Raw genomic sequence first — 18,444 nt, 5'->3', positions numbered from 1 at the left:
ATATTATCTATGCAAGAATACCTCTTTTATATCAGTTTTCATATGCACATCTATCGAGAGATTTATCCTCATAAAATACATTTTTTATTTCTAAAATATGGTTGCCTTCAAAATAATGTTGATTGCATACTCGAAACTGATCGTGAAATTGCTTTGACTCGTTTAATGGAAGAAGATAACATATTATACACATTACCTACATTAGGAAGACAACCCTATGTTTACACACCAGCATTAGGAGGACCTCTGACAGTAGGAGGATATCCTCCTAATGCTTCCTCCTACTGTATGTGGAGTAACACATGAAAATATTTTGATGTTAGAATTTATATAAGCTTTTCATCTTTCAAGTAAATCAAAATTTTGACCAAACAGGATTACATTTTGTCACTTACTAATGAAATTGTTTCAGCCAAGGCATTCCATGTGCAGTGTTAGCACAAGTAATGATATAGACCAGGCTCAAACATCCTGTAAGATCAATGTTTATTTCAGTGACTGGTTTCATTACAATTTGAAGATTGTAGAAATGATGCTAAACCTGCCATCGAGTATGGCTACCATTGCATGAGATATTGAAACATTAAATGTCATAAAAGATCATTCTGACATAATTTGCACTGCGAAATACCATGGCATTTGGTTTTTTGATGTAGTGTTTCAGTCAGAAAAGACCACTCAGTCCCACCTGGGACTATTGTTAAATAACTGACTTGATCCTGATTGTAAGGGTATGTAATGTAATGCATGCGAAATGCCTTTTACTGATTTGTATATGCCGCATATGTGAAATTTTAATTTTAAAGGTTTTAAAAAAAATGATGTGTTACATTTACTTTGATTTGCTTTGGATACAGTCAATAGGTGCAGCATCTGATCTTTTTGAAACCATATCTGTAAATAATGTAAATAAAATTTAACTTACATAATCAGAGAATTGAAGGGTTAATTTAGTTGTAACAAAGAGTCTAATTGGTTTTCATGAACTCAACTGAAGCTCTCTCCGATGAGTGTTTAAATCGAGATTTAACAAGGACGAATTTATTAAGGGATCCAACCCCATGGCAATAATAATAATAATAATAATAATAATAATAATAATAACAAAGTAGTTCAGTTCTGAATATCAGTCAAGTTAATCCAACAGTGTATTTTACGATGCATAACTAATATTTTCCCATGAATGTAAAACCAAAATTTTAAAAATGTTTAATTATACATTGCTGTAATTGTCTGAAAATGGAAAATGTCATCTATTCATGACTTACAGGTAATACAGTTGCAGATTTCATGGTTTGCAACAAAACAATATGCTCTTCTCGTGCTATATTAGAAGGGGCATAATAACACGATATATCCAGGAACTCAAGAATATTTGTTTTCTTGGCATGGTGAAAATGATATTTGTTCAAGAAATGCGGGTAATATAAAACACAAGATTTATAAAACCTTTTATATAATATCGAGGTCATTTCTGATGTGATGAAGAATAATTTAATATATACAGAGGCTTCCAAATTAAATACCTTAAAATAATGCACTCAATATTAAAATTGGGTAAAAAGTGATCTGCACAATTTTTTTTAAAATACAAATCTATAGTGAAAAATTGCAGTGCGAAATAGGTTGTCAGCTAATACATGAGATATTTCCGCAATATGATTTAGGTTCTTTTTAGTTAATAAATCGACGTATGCCAGGTATATATTTGCTTGGCCTTCATTGGCTGCACAGAAATCAGTAATGTGTTTAATTTACACATAGTCTAAACTTTATTTATACTGTATAAAATAAATAAGTTTGTTTCCATACTAGTTTTGAATACTGTACAACCCTTTTAAACAACTGCCTCTGGCAAGTTAAACAAGTAGCCTCTGGAAACAATTTTTCATCTTAAAGAGGTTAATTTCTTCTACTTGTTTGATGCAAAATTCTTATACATGTAACTTTTGAAGAAAGGTACTTGCATAATGGTAGTGACCTTTAAGGTAGATTCTTGTTATGTTAGGCCTCATTTACAGCATGTGTACAGTTTCTCACCACGAATGTAGTTGCATATGATTGTATGAACTCGATGTACCTTAAGGTAACTCGTTCAGTTATCCTTTTGATACAAAATAAATGCCCATAATGTTGCCAAAGAAATGAAAATGTTTTTGTGACGACAATGTTTCAGCGCTAGCCTTAACATGTTTATGTTACTTAAAGTGACGTGTAGGAGTGGTGCTACTATAACATTTAAATGAACTGTGTGCGCGTGTCACTATCATCACAATCATATGTACTTGCTTCTGTTAATACCTACTGTCATCGAAACTATCATAAAGCCTAAAGACACAAAGAATGTGATTGTTGCTTACATTTAAAAATCAAATTCATGCCAAGATTAGATGCTGTTTGGCCAAGTATTGGTTCAAAATATGAACATGTATATAAAGGATGACCTACAATATCATTATTATTTACATGAAAGAATATATTTTATCTATGGTTCTAATTAGAACAGGTTGGAATTTTGCAATGAAATGGATTCTTCTACGTAATCAGGTTTACTCTGGATATCTGTGAAGACAAGCCTGATTATTATTCTACAAAACAATCTAATTGCAATAAAACCGAGTAACAAGGCAGTTATGGTGCATTTAATTGTTCAGTTTGCATCGGTTTGCGTAGCGGTGTGGTCAGCATATTGAAGAATTGTTTTTCTTGAAATTACGTTATTTTGCCAATAATTCTACTGCCACTCTCCTTCTTGAAAAAAGTATCCATGCTGTCTGTTAATGAAATAACAGACACTTATTATGGTTATTTTGCACTTGGTAAGCAAATTATATTCGTCATCAAAAAGCTGGCATTATTGGGCTGGTCGGCCTATTATCACAAACTCTAACCATATTTAAGATTACATCAGTCAATCTTGCGCAGGTCCATAAGCTTCCGAAACATTGATAAAGACTTTCGAAACATTTTAAACACCATCTGCATAATTAAATATATGAACCTGTGAACTCAAACTTGTAACCTGTAACTTCACACGTTATTAAAGGTAGATAACACCCATAACTATTACATACCAGCATGTATGTATGTATGTATGTATGTATGCATGCATGCACGCGTGTGTATGTACGTATGTATGTATGTATGTATGCGTGTGTGTGTAGGATTTAACAGAACATCAGCACACTACTGGCTATATGTATCAGATATAACGTGCTGAACTGACTACACAACAACGTTGAGAGATCGTATTATTGCTATTAACATCAACACGAGATATTTCAATAGTTAATTTGTTTACACACAAACATTGCGAGGACTTTTCATGCGACATGTTTACACGCCAATGTTGAGAGGACTGCAAAAATCAGGACTGTATTCTCTTATTTTTAAAGCGATTAGTATTAATCTTAGAAAATGAATTAAAACATATTTTTTGCTATTAGGGATATCTTTAGCAAATTGTTTAAGTGACAATTGGTACACATTTCAAACAGGTCCTCCCAAGGTATGTCAGATAACATAGGGAAATATTGTTTTACACACTTTCTTTACCTATTATCATATCCATCCAATATTTCGACCCACCCAATTGACGAAAATTTATTACGATCTAACTTAACAAATCACACAAATTCCAATATTAAAATTTTTTCACATGTTACTCCACATACATTAGGAGGAAGCTTTAGGAGGATATCCTCCTAATGTCGGTGGTCCTCCTAATGTTGGTGGAAAACATGGGGTTTTCCTCCTAATGTAGGCGATGCGTGAACACACACACACACACACACTTAATTTTGATTGTGGTAAAATAGTTCTAATATTCACACAGCAACATCACTGTTAAGTGAGTTATTAAATTCATGGTTTGTAGCAATTCTAAAAAATTGTGTTGTCTATTGTCTGTTCATCATCAATTGCTTGTTACTATTCTGCTGTCTATATGTCTGATCCATTTTTGATCAAACTTAGAATGTGGGCTTACATCATCAAAATCTTGGATGAGTTCAGTAATGAGCGACACCCAGACATATTTCTTATCTGATTGGCTGAGCTTGTTACCACTTTGTAGTTTATATTTCTGATCCAGTTTTGATCAAAATTGGAATGTGGGCTTAAATGATAATGTGCATGATAAGTATTAATGAGGTGATCTTGTTTAACTGCTTTTTGCTATTCTTGAAGCCATTTTTTTAATTGAAAATTTGGAATTTATGCTTATATAAGTAAGATCTAAGATGAGATCAATAATGAGTGAAATCCACACTTAATAATGAGGCAAACTTGCATCTGCTTGATAGAAAATTTTATTATCCTGGAGGCCATATTTTTGATGTGACTTAGATCAGTCTTGGATCAGTCTTGGAATATAGGGGTAGATGATCAAGGTCATGGAGGAGTTTGATATTGAATGAGAGCTATTCATATTAATGAGGTGATCTTGCATCTGACAGACTATGCTTGTTACCAATCCAGAGATTGTATATATGTTTCCGATTGGGATCATTGATAAATAGGCTATGATGATCAAGATCACAAATCTGTGCAATTATTAGCTGGAGCTATTCATATTCATGGCATGATCTTGTATCTGATTGAAATGGCCATAAGATTGTTTTTTAAAACCAATGAATCATTACACATTGAGCCACAATTATAATGTGCTCTGAGTAAATGAAAAGACAGAAATCGGGGAAACATTACATTAGATCAGGGGTCTCAAACACACAGCCTGCAACCCACATGCCGTGGCCTACAAAGTGATCGGTGTCACAAGATGTTGTGTGAGATAACAAAGGTGGTGCGGCCCTTGAGCCATAAAAAATGCCCTCATGTGGCCCTCAGGGTGGTTTGAGTTTGATACCCTTGCATTAGGTACGGTAGGTTTGTGACTGTACAATTGCATTCTAGCATAAACTTTGTACAGCATTGTAATAAATGATAAGAAATTTCATTTTACAGTTATAGATATTTCCTTGACAGTAACTTTTTTTAATATTGATTGTGCTGAAAAATTAGAACATATTTCTTTTAAATTTCTTATAAATTAATTTGCAGATAATTATCTAATTTGAAATTCTTAAGTATTTGGAAGCAGTTTTGATATATTTGGTGGTCTTTGACAGTTGCTGTGTGTGCCATGTTAAAGTACCTGAAACATTTGTCATTTATGTCATCTTATGTGCTTTAGTTTTTATTTGATATATTCATTGCCATTGCTCACATATTGTTTAAAATATTTGTTTTGTTTAGCTTTAAATAAAAAACGAATACAACATTACATTATATGCTTTTCTCCAGAAATACTTCCAGATTCAATTACAAAGAGTAAGGATACCCATGGCCTTAACCCCCCTCCCCCCCTTTCAATTATAATTTAAGTTCAGGTCAAAGTTATTTGACTCTGTAGACCACAAATTAAAGTATCATATGTAAACTTAAGTATTAAAGCTCTTGGATGACTTTGATTGAGTTGTTATGTTAGCCAGCTTTTTGAAATGGTTAACTGTTATATGTGCCAGGTGAGTGATACCAGGAACATATGGGCATCCTGTTTCTGCCTCACTTTTACATGGCACTATATAGCCAGGCTTATGTAGATATACCGCTAAACACTATACATGAAAGACATATACATTTAAAAATGCATATTAATAATGTTTTCATACTTTAAAAAAAAAAACAATTTTGGCATAAAATTTATGCTTTAAAGTACTCTCCGACTTTGTGCAACAACCAAAGTAGTTGATGGCAGCCCATCATATATTAATTTCCCCAGGAGTTTGCATGTATTTTATGATGTTTCTTCAATCAAACCATCAAATACTGGGTTTGAAGTTTACTTGTGTTTGATTTAAAAATTGGGTAAACGTTTCTTTTTACAGGAGTTCATACCAGACACAGGAAGCACATCTAGAAACTCTTTATCACTAAATCGGCCTCCTGATCCCCAAAGTCAAGATGTGCGTGGAAGTAGCCTGAACATTCCATTTTGGCCAGGTAAATAAAAAATGTATGGAGTCAAATTTCTATTACTGTCAATATTGTCAGGTGTATACTGTTTGCCACATTGGAAGAAAATGCAAATAGAATCAAAATTTAACACTTTGCTTCATTAAAATAAGAGACATGTAGAGTTTAGTAAACATTCAGATAAGGTAATGCTCCAAAAAACATTGCAGATATGTTCATTACAAAAAACAGTAACACATTTGCAAATGCAGGTTAAGTATTTTCGTGATAAATTCTTAATGGCTGACTATTGAGATGGCTCCGGGCTGATATACCCGACTGTGGTCATTACACCAGTTCCAGTGGGTAATGTTGCCATATGTCAGCATCATATGATGTCACATTGTATCATATAAAATGCAAAATCTATTATTGACTTCTCCTATTGGATCTTTCCACCTTCACTATTGTCTAGCGGGATTTAGTGTCCTTGCCTTTGGCTTAGGCGTTATGTCAACAAGAAAAGCACTATAGTAAAAACGGTTTCCATAGAAGAACCCAATAATAGATGATTGTTTGTTGGTTTTTAAAGGCATTTTTTAACACGTTGGCAATATCATGCCAAGGAAATGGGAGGTAAGTGCCTTTCTCAAGGACAAACTGAGGCATTCAACCCAGGCTGGTCAGCTGGGTATCAAATCTGTGACCCTTGGATTATGATCCCTCTATGATCCTTGGATAATGAGTTCTGACATTTCTACTAACTGAGCTACTTCAGTTTCTTGGCAATACTAGAATGATAAAGTGGACGTCAGTTAAAAAAGACTCCTGGCATACTATAATGATGAAGTGGAATTCAGTGAGAAACTCACTGGCAAGAAAAGAATGATAATGTGGAATGCAGCGAGAATGTCACCGTCAATGTTGTTGTTGTAGGGTTTAACACCATTTGTCAGCACAACATAGGCAATACATGGCAGCCAGTATAGCTGGTGGAGGAAGAACCCTGGAAAACCCGGGAAGAACCACCTACCCATGAGAAGCTACTGGCAAGCTTTCTCATGTACCCACATCAGCCGAGCCTGAGACTCAAACCCATGCAGACAGAGGTGACATGGCAGTAATCCAGAATGGTGAGCACTTTAGACCACTTGTCCACTCGGGGCCCCCATCACTGTCAATAATAGAATGATAAAGTGGAATACAATGGGAAGCAATAAAATAATAAAGTGGACTAAGTGAGAAACTCTCTGGCAGTAAAAGAATGATAAATTTGGAATACAGAGAAGAACTCCCTGGAGATAAAAGAATGATAAAGTGGAATACAGTGGGAAAATCCCTGGCAATAAAAGAACGGTGAAGTGGAAAACAGTGAGAAACTCCTGGCAATAAAAGAATGATAAAGTGGAGTACGGGGAGAAACTCACTGTAAAAAAGAGAATGATAAAGTGAAATACAGAGAGAAACTCCCAGGCAATAGGGAAATGATAAATGGAATACAGTGAGAAATGCCTTGGCAATAAAAGAATGATAAAGTGGAATGCAGTGAGAAACTCTTTGACAATAAAAGTATGATAAAGTAGAATACAGTGAGAAGCTCCTTGGCAATAAAAGTATGATAAAGTGGAATGCAGTGAGAAACTCCCTGGCAATAAAAGTATGATAAAGTGGAATACAGTGAGAAACTCTTTGGCAATAAAAGTGGGATAAAGTGGAATACAGTGAGAAACTCCTTGGCAATAAAAGTGGGATAAAGTGGAATACAGTGAGAAACTCCTTGGCAATAAAAGTGGGATAAAGTGGAATACAGTGAGAAACTCCTTGGCAATAAAAGTATGATAAAGTGGAATACAGTGAGAAACTCTTTGGCAATAAAAGTGGGATAAAGTGGAATACAGTGAGAAACTCCTTGGCAATAAAAGCATGATAAAGTGGAATACAGTGAGAAACTCCTTGGCAATAAAAGTATGATAAATTGGAATACAGTAACTCCTTGGCAATAAAAGTATGATAAAGTGGAATACAGTGAGAAACTCTTTGGCAATAAAAGTGGGATAAAGTGGAATACAGTGAGAAATTCTTTGGCAATAAAAGTGGGATAAAGTGGAATACAGTGAGAAACTCCTTGGCAATAAAAGTGGGATAAAGTGGAATACAGTGAGAAACTCCTTGGCAATAAAAGTATGATAAAGTGAAATACAGTAACTCCTTGGCAATAAAAGTATGATAAAGTGGAATGCAGTGAGAAACTCCTTGGCAATAAAAGTATAATGAAGTGGAATACAGTGAGAAACTCTTTGGCAATAAAAGTGGGATAAAGTGGAATTCAGTGAGAAACTCCTTGGCAATAAAAGTGGGATAAAGTGGAATGCAGTGAGAAACTCCTAGGCAATAAAAGTATGATAAAGTGGAATACAGTAACTCCTTGGCAATAAAAGTATGATAAAGTGGAATGCAGTGAGAAACTCCTAGGCAATAAAAGTATGATAAAGTGGAATACAGTAACTCCTTGGCAATAAAAGTATGATAAAGTGGAATACAGTGAGAAACTCCTTGGCAATAAATGTGGGATAAAGTGGAATTCAGTGAGAAACTCCCTGGCAATTAAAGTATGATAAAGTGGAGTCAGTGAGAAACTCCTTGATATTAAAAGTATGATAAAGTGGAATAGAGTGAGAAACTATTTTTCAGAACACATATAGAATACATAGTTCTTATGTGATACAGTGAAATATATGTATGCCTAATTTTTACAGTGGGTTAAAATTTAATGAGAATTAATCAGTTTCTATCCACTGAGGATCTATTAATAATTTATTAATTTGTACACGGTTTATATACAGTTTGCCTTACCCCCAAAAATTAGACTACAGCTGCACAATAGCTGCACATCACATATAGGTTTGCCGACCCCATGTGTTGAAGAACATGCTATTAACGGTGATAGTAGTGAAAATGAGTGGCTGTTGTTACACACATTTCATTCATAAAATTGATATTCATATGCATATCAGCTGCTCAAAAAACTGATATTCATTTACATATCAGCTGTTCATAAAACTGATATTCATATTCATATCAGCTGTTCATAAAACTGATATTCATATGCATATCAGCTGTTCAAAAAACTGATATTCATTTACATATCAGCTGTTCATAAAACTGATATACATTTACATATCAACTGTTCATAAAACTGATATTCATATGCATATCAGCTGTTCAAGAAAATGAATGTTCAGTTTATGAGTTAAGATGAAATTTGTATCAGAAAGGTTGATATTTCTTTTTTCAGTTTTATTTTGGGAGTTTATTAATTTATTTGAAAATTGATAGGTATATAACAAAAACATTATCGTAGTACTTTGACCTTGATTGCTAGATCATGTCTTGTCAGCTTCAGAAAATCTGGATCATGACTTAACACTTTCCATCTTGTAATAGTCTGGATTTTCTGATGCTGACAGCTCGACATGATATAGCAGTCAAGCTTGCAGTACTGTGATAATAATTGCTTTTCACCAATTTAAAGTAAATGTTTGAAGAGAAATATGGTTCTAATTATTTTTAATACTGAACTGTACATAAATAACTAGTTGTCAGAACTAGAGCGGGACACATTCTTTAATCTTGATTGCTAGATCTTGTCTACATTTATGGGTGAGTAGCACACATTAAAAGTACCTTCCCTGGATCCCAGGTATGTTTTACTGGAACAGCCTTCAGGCATTGCATATACACAGGAAGTCAATTATAATAGATAACTGTTGCAACTTTTTGTCCACAGGAGGATTAGATGAACCAGAACTGGACACATTGTTTAAGCAGAAGACAGAAAATGATGTTAATTTTGAAAAAGGTATTTTTTGTTGTTCTTTTTTTAATCTCTACACGTTTTGTTTGAATTTTTTATTTTTAAATCTTAAATAAAGGTTATGAAAACTTAAATGACCACTATTTTTGAATATTTTGTATCTGATATCCTTGACTGGTTTACAGAACTGAGAGATTTGTGTTTTATATCCTTGATTAGTTTACAACACTATTAAATTTGTGTTTTATAGCCTTGTCTGGTTTACAGCACTAATAAATTTATATTTTGTATCCTTGATTGGTTTACAACACTGATATATTTGTTTAGAACTACTTTATGTTAACTAGCTTTAGAGATTTTTTGGTTTGTTGGTGAGAGTTTAGGAAAAAAAGGGAAACAGCTTAACTTATGAAATCTGTGTTAATTAATTGAGAAGTCTTCGCTAATGAGTTAATAAGCTTTTGCTAAGGAATGAAGAAGTCATTGCTAAGTAATTAAAAAATCTTTGATAAGGAATTAAGGAGGCTTTGCTTAGTAAAGTAATTAAAAAGTCTTTGCTAAAGAATTGAGAAGTCTTTGCTAAGGAATTATGGGTTGAAGAACATTTGTCCCGACATTAATGGTAAAAACTGACTGAAGATGAATCATAAGCTCTCATGAAATTATGTACTTACTCAGATTTATTAATGGTTGCCCCTGGTCTGACAACTGGCATGACATTCAAAAGGGAGACAATTGGCTCCGGAGATGCTAAAAGCAGGAAGACTGGTGGAATTACTAAAGTCATGGGGTTGCTGAACATTACAGACTTGTTAGCAGAAGATGAATTTTTTGACCTTGGAGAGTCTGATGAGGAAGAAGAGCAGGTCATTAAACAAAAACAGGTATGACTGTGTGATATGAAGGGCTGTTTGGGGACATACTTGTCTTATTCTGGTAAGTGATGACTGTAGATCAGAATGATGATGAACAACAAAAACAACAGTGACAGTAAAATATGTCCGAAATGAACATCTCTGACATAATTGTATACATAATGTATTATATACATATAATATGTATTACACTTCACATTGAAGCAAATTTGACTGTACAGATGGTACACTTCACATTGATGCAAATTTGACTGTACAGATGGTACACTTCACATTAATGCAAATTTGACTACAAATGGTACACTTCACATAGATACAGATTTGACTGTACAGATGGTACACTTCACATTGATGTAAATTTGACTGTACAGATGATACACTTCACATTGCTGCAAATTTGACTGTACAAATGGTACACTTCACATTAATGCAAATTTGACTACAAATGGTACACTTCACATAGATACAAATTTGATTGTACAGATGGTACACATCACATTGATGTAAATTTGACTGTACAGATGATACACTTCACATTGATGCAAATTTGACTACATATGGTACACTTCACATGGATGCAGATTTGACTGTACAGATGATACACTTCACATTGATGTAAATTTGTACAGATGATACACTTCACATTGATGCAAATTTGACTGTTCAAATGGTACACTTCACATTAATGCAAATTTGACTGTATGATAAATGTATTGTATCTGTCTTTGTACTTATTGTTTTAATATAATAATAATAGTAATAATAATAATAATAATAAATAATAATAATAATAATAATAATTTTTACAGCATCAATAGTTCATCATTTAAAATAACAAAGGCAATGATATTCATTATTTTGTTTTGAGATTTTTCGACAGAATTTGGTCAATCATATTTTCTGTAAATTTAGTCCATCATATTTTTGCAGGAAGGTGCTCAAGAAAACATTGAACTCCAAAGGAGTGAAAGCCTGGAGAATTTGGTTAAGGTAAGTTGCCAATATAAAGTGATATGCAGGAGAGTATAAAACTCTTGACCTTAGTTTGAGGTGTTGTTCTTTTTCATCAACAAATCACTGTGTTATTGATTTTGAAAGGTCATTTCTGATTGGCTGATATTGGAAATGCTGTCTCATATCCAAACTCAAGTTTACAGGCATGGAGGTCATAAAATGTTTGAGCCTGAGCTTCAGATTTGGGGTCAGCTAATCAGAGAGGACTGAGCTTTTGAAAAGTAATTTTGATTGGCTGATGAAAAAACTACATCTCATACTGGGTCTCAAAAAGAAGTGCATCTGCAGACTACACCGTTTGTAATCTATCAATGCTGTGTTACACAGGTATTTAAATTATGGCCTAGAACAATATTGTGAAGCATAAGAAGTGAAATATACAGCAGTTTTTCTTCTTTGCAAAACACATAATGGATTTAAACAAACACATGATGGATTTATTTTCTATCAAGATCTGTTTGGGTAATTTTGCATTCTTGCATATTCTCATCCTTGAAAATGACCAAAATCAATTTTGAAAAATAAAACTATCAGTTGCTGTTCTTAGGTAATCGTATGCAACAACAAAGTAAATGACTACAAACTAGTCTTTAACATTTCTCACACACTTTTATGGTACCATTTTTTTTTTTGTTTAATATTTCTAATTTAGTTCATCTGGAATTTGTATATATTTCCTTGGCATATTTTTAGCTGTACATTCATTCTGTAGTGTAATTCCAAATTCATTCAAGATATCATTATGAACTTTGGTACACATATTCGATTAGTGGTTCAGGTTTCCTTGTTATATTCACATTCTTTAGTTTCAATGATTTTGAGGATTTAAATTATTTTACCTGCTCGTCTCATCATCCATCTACATCCTCATTTCTTCAAATATCTTCAAAAACATTACCGTATCATAATACATCAGTAGTACACAAACCAGTTCTTTCCTTTCCCATCTACGTAAGGCATTCAGCACGTCTTTTAGCTCATTTTAACAGCAAAGTGCTAAAATGTTGCCATTTGCTAAGACAGAAGTCAGAGAAGAGTGGTCTCCTTTTGGAAAGAGTATCTGTTGCCAAATCCCTTTGATTGCCATCTAGTACTACTCACTCAAGCCTGGACAGCACTCTAAGGTTTTTTATCAGTTTCAGTTATTCTTCTGAGTTTTCTTAATTCCATGAAGATTTTGACTAAAACTCAGTTTATCTTCAATGCATACAACTATTTTGCCATTCCGTTTTACAATAAGCTAATCAGTTCTGCTGACAGATTAGGATTTTAATGTTTTAATTGTTTCTTCTAACAAATTACATAGATCTAGATATTACTTTACATTATGTTTTTCGTCAATTCATGGCAGTCACAGTGTATTAGTCGAATAAACGATTGATCTAAATGTTTCTAATGGTGTTGTTACAGTCATATCTCACCAGAGTGCTTCTTTTCGTCTTGTAAAAGAAAGAACACTACATTTGAAGGCTGAAAATGAAGGAGTGAGGGCGGATAGAATAGAAAATCTTTATCTGAATGGCTGGGATAGGTAAAAGAATTTCTGCAAATAATAAAAAAACAGAATTGTAACTAGCTAATGTAAGACAGAACTTAGCAACTATGAAAAGAAAAAAGTTTGCATTCAGAAAATAAATGTCACATCACATGCAGACTGCTCCGGTGGCATAGTGGTTAGAGTGTCTGCCTCAGAAGTGGGAGGTCTTGGGTTCAAATCCTGGCTGATTTATACCAAAGACTTACACAAATGGGACTAACAGTGCAGTGTTAGGATTGGTCTGCCTGGTGTCAGAATAATTGTCTGGGACATTGTGCTACATGTCTGTGGCATGATGCCGAAGCGCTAGACATCATTATAAACTGCCAAACTGCAGACATCGTAGAAAAATTGTTAAAGCTATGTTAAAAATCCAATGTAAGATTGAACTTAACTTTGAAAAGAAAAAATGTTGCATTCTGAAGAAAAAATGTCATGTCAGATGCAACGACAGGCATGCAGATTGCTCCGGTGGCATATTGATTAGAGCGTCCACTTGGGAAGCGGGAGGTCGTGGGTTCGAATCCCGGCCGAGTCATACCTAAGACTTACAAAAATGGTACTAACAGGTGCCATGCTTGGCACTCAGCATTAAGAGGTTAGTTTTAGGATTGGTTGACCTGGTGTCAGGATAATGTGAGTGGGTGAGACATCGTGCTACATGTCTGCGGCATGATGCCCCAGTGCTAGACATCACTATAAACTGCCACACTGCAGACATTGTAGCGATCTGACTGAAATATTGTTAAAGCTATGTTAAAAATCCTAATCACACACATACACATGACAGGCATGCACATTACCCTAAGTCACAAGTAAATATTTTATGTATATATGATGATATCATCAAAATATTCACATTAGTAACTATTTAACTAAGTGATGATCTTCAGAGTAAAATATATTTGGCAAAAATAAGTACTCCAGTTGCATTTTCGATGTGACTTTACCAATAATTTTGTTTTGGGGGCGTTCTACAGATATTATGAACTTCTGAGAGAGAGTGATAGGTGTAAGGTGAAGTCTGCATTTGCAATATGCACAGTGGAAAAAATGTTGGCATACTATATGCTGCTTTCATGTACTTGGCTGGAATTTCTTTGGATATTGTATTTGTGGACATTGTACATGATCTGAGCACACAGCTAACCAAAATGTGCTCAAAACCTCAACCTGAATTATTCTAAAGTACACTGTCTTTAGCAGTTTTTAAAATAATGAAAATGAATTTTGCCATGCTAGACAATACCAGGTTATGAACATGCAATGAATAAATTAGCAAATGTGTAAAATGTAAAAAAATAAAATTATCAGGTAATTTTTTTTTTCAATTTATCTCAGAAGTCCAGTAAGTGAAACTGACCTAGCAGTGCAAGCAGTTTTCTTTATATTATTCAATTATACACCACAATAAAGGGAATTAAAAGTTCTTTTAACAGTACTTAAGATAAACATTGTCTTCTTTAAATAGCCAGTATAATCAGTGAAGAAAAGGGGGAAAATTCTTTTCTTGAAAATCTAACCCTATGCAAAACAGTAAGAGTGCCACCTTTGTCAGCTTTTTGGGCTTAGCCAGCATTTTGTATTGTCTGTCATTTCTCTTGTTTTGGATTTTCTTCATAATAAATGTGCTTTGCCAGCCTTGCATTTGTATTGCTAAATTGGCATTATTTTCCTGATATCACCATTGTCTTATACAACGAAGAGGTGTCCATATCTATAGTGTATTACATCATGCTGTCTTTCTGATGATGGACAATGCTGTGAACAGTGCCTGTCAGCTCATTAATGAGTCACTGGAGACAGGAAAAAGATCCAGCAATCTTGGCTGTGATGTGTTTCTCACACAATCCTTGGTAAAACTGGATCAAAAGTTCTTTCTTGACATGCAGCGGCTCATTTACATTCTAATAATGATAGGTTCTATGTCTGATGGGATCTTGATGGATATATTTAAGCCATGTGTCAGCACAGCCTTGACTTCTTGGAGAACGCAGATCACAGACATGACTGGGAGTGAGTCACACATATGACTTCTGTATTCAACAGGCCAGTTCAGTGCTTACTCACCAGTACCACAGCTGCATTCATTAAGTCCAGCTTGGTGAAAGATTTGCATTCTTATTTATGTCCATGGTGCTAAAATGCCATCACATGGTCATCCCTATGTTGCAACTATTATGTTCTAACCTCCATTTGATGACCATATAGAAGTTAGGAAACAGGATGGCTAAGAGTTAAACCTTTCACAGGCCCAGTGTTTGTGTGTGTGTGTGTGTGTATGTGTATGTGTTTGTGTATATATGTGTGTGTGTGTATGTGTATGCATTTGTGTATGTCTGTGTGTGTGTGTGATTTGGATCATTAACATAGCTTTAATAGTTTTTCAGTCATATTGCTACAATGTCTGCAGTGTGGCAGTTTATAGTGGTGTTTAGCACCTGGGCATCATGTCCCACCCAGTCACATTATCCTGACACCAGACCAACCAGTTCTAACCTCTTAATGCTGAATGCCAAGTGAGGCAGCACTAGCATCATTTTTTACAAGTCTTTGGTATGACTTGAACGACTTAGACCACTGGAGTGGTCCACAAACCCAGTAATCTAGAGAAGTTCTCAATTTGTAAGAGATCATAGAAATTTGAAGGATCCTGCTTAGGCATGCCATATTGGAAAACCCACCTCCAAGCCCTTTTCCACAGTGGGATCCTAGTTTCAGAGAGCCACTGATAAGAAACATGAGTGAGTGTAATTACAATAATGTAATCTGTATACTCCTGTTCAGTTGCAATTAATAACAATTTATAGTTTCCACTGTGGTCATTTGAAGTCATGTGGCTAGACTATATAGTATAATGACCAAAATGGTCACATAAACCTTAAAAGACAGTCTGAATTAAAGAGACAGCTAGTATGTGAGTAGGAGCATGCTATTGTTCAAGTTAATGAGGTTAAGTAAAGGTTTTGTTTTTGCACTAATTTACACCAATTTACTAATTTTCATTTTATGGTTATCCATACTGTCCCCCTATCTACCTAATCGGTCTACTTCTCTATCTAATATGTCTTTCTACCTAATCTGTTTACATATCTTGGTATCTGTCTCTTTTTCTGTCTATATATCTAGCTATCTATCTACCTAATCTGTCTACCTATCTTCATGTCTTCCTATCTACATAATCTGTCTACCTATCTAGCTATCTGTCAACCTGTTTATCTGTCTACCTGATCTGTCTACCTATCTAGCTATCTGTCTACCTAATTGTCTACTTGTCTACCTTATCTGTCAACCAGCCTACCTATCTACCTTTATGTCTACCTATCTACCTATCTGTCGGCCTATCTAGCTGTCTACTTATTTAGCTATCTGTCTATCTAATATGTCTACCTGGTTATCTATCTACTTAATCTGTCTACCTATCTACCTAATCGGTCTATCTCTCTAGCTATAGTTATCTATCTACCTATTTAACTTTCTACCAATCTAGCTGTCTACCTATCTGCTTAATCTGTCTAGCTATCTACCTAGCTGTCTACCTATCTACCTATCTCTCTGCCTATCCAGCTATATGTCTATCTGATCTGACTACCTGTTTATCTATCAACTTAAACTGTCTACCTATCTACCTAATATGTCTACCTATCTAGCTATAGCTTCTATCTACCTATCTAGCTATCTACCTACCTACTTAATCTGTCTGCCTATCTACCTATCTGTCTGTCTATCTAGTGTCTACCTATCTAGCTGTCTACCTATCTATCTGTCTACCTATCTACTTAACCTGTTTACCTATCTATGTAATCTGTCTACCTGTGTACCTATCTACTTAACCTATCTACCTATCTAGCTGTCTACCTTTCTACCTAATCTATCATCCTATTTGCCCTCCATCCTATATACCTACAAACCTAGTCATTGTCTCAGTTTTCATGAGTCAAATGTAATAGAACTTTCAACGTTTCAGTTAACATTAACTTTGCTTATTATTATTTTTCCTTTTATCCATTCTAAGGTTGAAGAGAAAGCTGAGAGCCAGGAAACAAAACTCAAAGCTGTTTCATCACCAGAGCCAATAGAGGAGTGGGCATTTGTGGTGGATATCAACACACCTGTCAGTGATTTCTACAAGAAAATACCAGATATGGCTTACAAAGTAAGAAGTAGTTCTTTCTGTACTATATATGTGTTATGCTTGCATAAGCAGTGAGAGACAAATGTGTCATTTTTCTACATGTACCAGATTGCAGGTGTTTTGTCAAAATACTGATCACAAACAGGACACCACATTTTACCACAGGGTTTGCACAGATTTGAAAAGTACTTGAACATTCAACTGCTGGATGAAAAGTGCTTATTTTTTGACATTATATCTAAGAGTCTCATTTTGATAAACTAATGATGGGATTGATGTTACTCCCACCCCCATCTGATGCAGCTTCAACCACACAGTCAACATTTGCAAATATTTCCAACTTTCTTTCCAAGAACAATGTTCTGAAGTCAGAAAGTTTAAGGACATTGCATACTGTGGTCACACATGCATCCTACAAATCAAATGAACATATTGCTGACGTTTTTCATGCTATGTTTCCAAGACAGTGCTCTGGCTGCAAAGTTTTTGTGTGAAGAAAGGAAAACATCTTACTTGTGTGTTTTTGGCACACCTTAAAAAATTAATCCTACCAAGTGTCAGTGGTATGTTTGTGATTCTGTTTGATGAATCCTTTAACAAGAAAATGCAAGATAAGCAGATGGACATACATGTCAGATTCTGGGATGGTGGGACAAACCAGGTTGTGACCAGATACTTGGAATCACAGTTTTTAGGTAAGTATTATGTTTATTATTGTGATTTTTATTTTGTTTTTATTTTTAGTTTCTTTTAATTTTTTTCATCAGCTGTCAACTTTATAAGTATTGATTGCATTCACATATTCCTTGGAATTACTAAAGATAGGTGAATAATAAAAAGTAAACAAAATGAACATAAATCATACATACATATATAATAAAGTGCATGAACTTAAAATAAGTAAATTGACACTTTATACATTAATTATTACTTAGCATGGACCCAGGCAACTGGTGAAGATTTATATATGTATTTATCCTCTCTGATTGCAGGCCATGCTATGGCTGATGACATAGTTGATCATATCAGAGAAGAAATAATGAACCACTTGAATATCCACAACATGTTGCAGACAATTATGGATGGGCCCGATGTGAATTTGAAAGTTTTAGAC

General features: G+C 34.4%; 1 protein-coding gene across 4 annotated transcripts in view; it reads left to right on the top strand.

Annotated features, from left to right (window-relative positions):
• LOC149778538 (superkiller complex protein 2-like) overlaps positions 1-18,444 on the top strand; it is a 120,577-nt gene that overhangs the window by 39,113 nt on the left and 63,020 nt on the right. For all 4 annotated transcript variants that reach the window (XR_016415521.1, XM_089939434.1, XM_089939436.1 and 1 more), the window contains 5 exons: positions 5,889-6,003; positions 9,743-9,814; positions 10,448-10,653; positions 11,575-11,634; positions 17,211-17,351. Coding sequence is in view for 3 of the 4 variants with exons in the window: in XM_089939434.1 (XP_089795560.1) it covers positions 5,889-6,003; positions 9,743-9,814; positions 10,448-10,653; positions 11,575-11,634; positions 17,211-17,351 (594 nt within the window). In the remaining variant the exon portion in view is untranslated. The remainder of the gene's footprint in view (positions 1-5,888; positions 6,004-9,742; positions 9,815-10,447; positions 10,654-11,574; positions 11,635-17,210; positions 17,352-18,444) is intronic.

The sequence above is a fragment of the Sinohyriopsis cumingii genome, chromosome 17 (genome assembly GCF_028554795.1).
Source record: "Sinohyriopsis cumingii isolate HCF-2022 chromosome 17, ASM2855479v2, whole genome shotgun sequence".
Taxonomy (NCBI): Eukaryota; Metazoa; Mollusca; class Bivalvia; order Unionida; family Unionidae; genus Sinohyriopsis; species Sinohyriopsis cumingii.
This window is presented reverse-complemented; position numbering and strand designations above follow the sequence as displayed.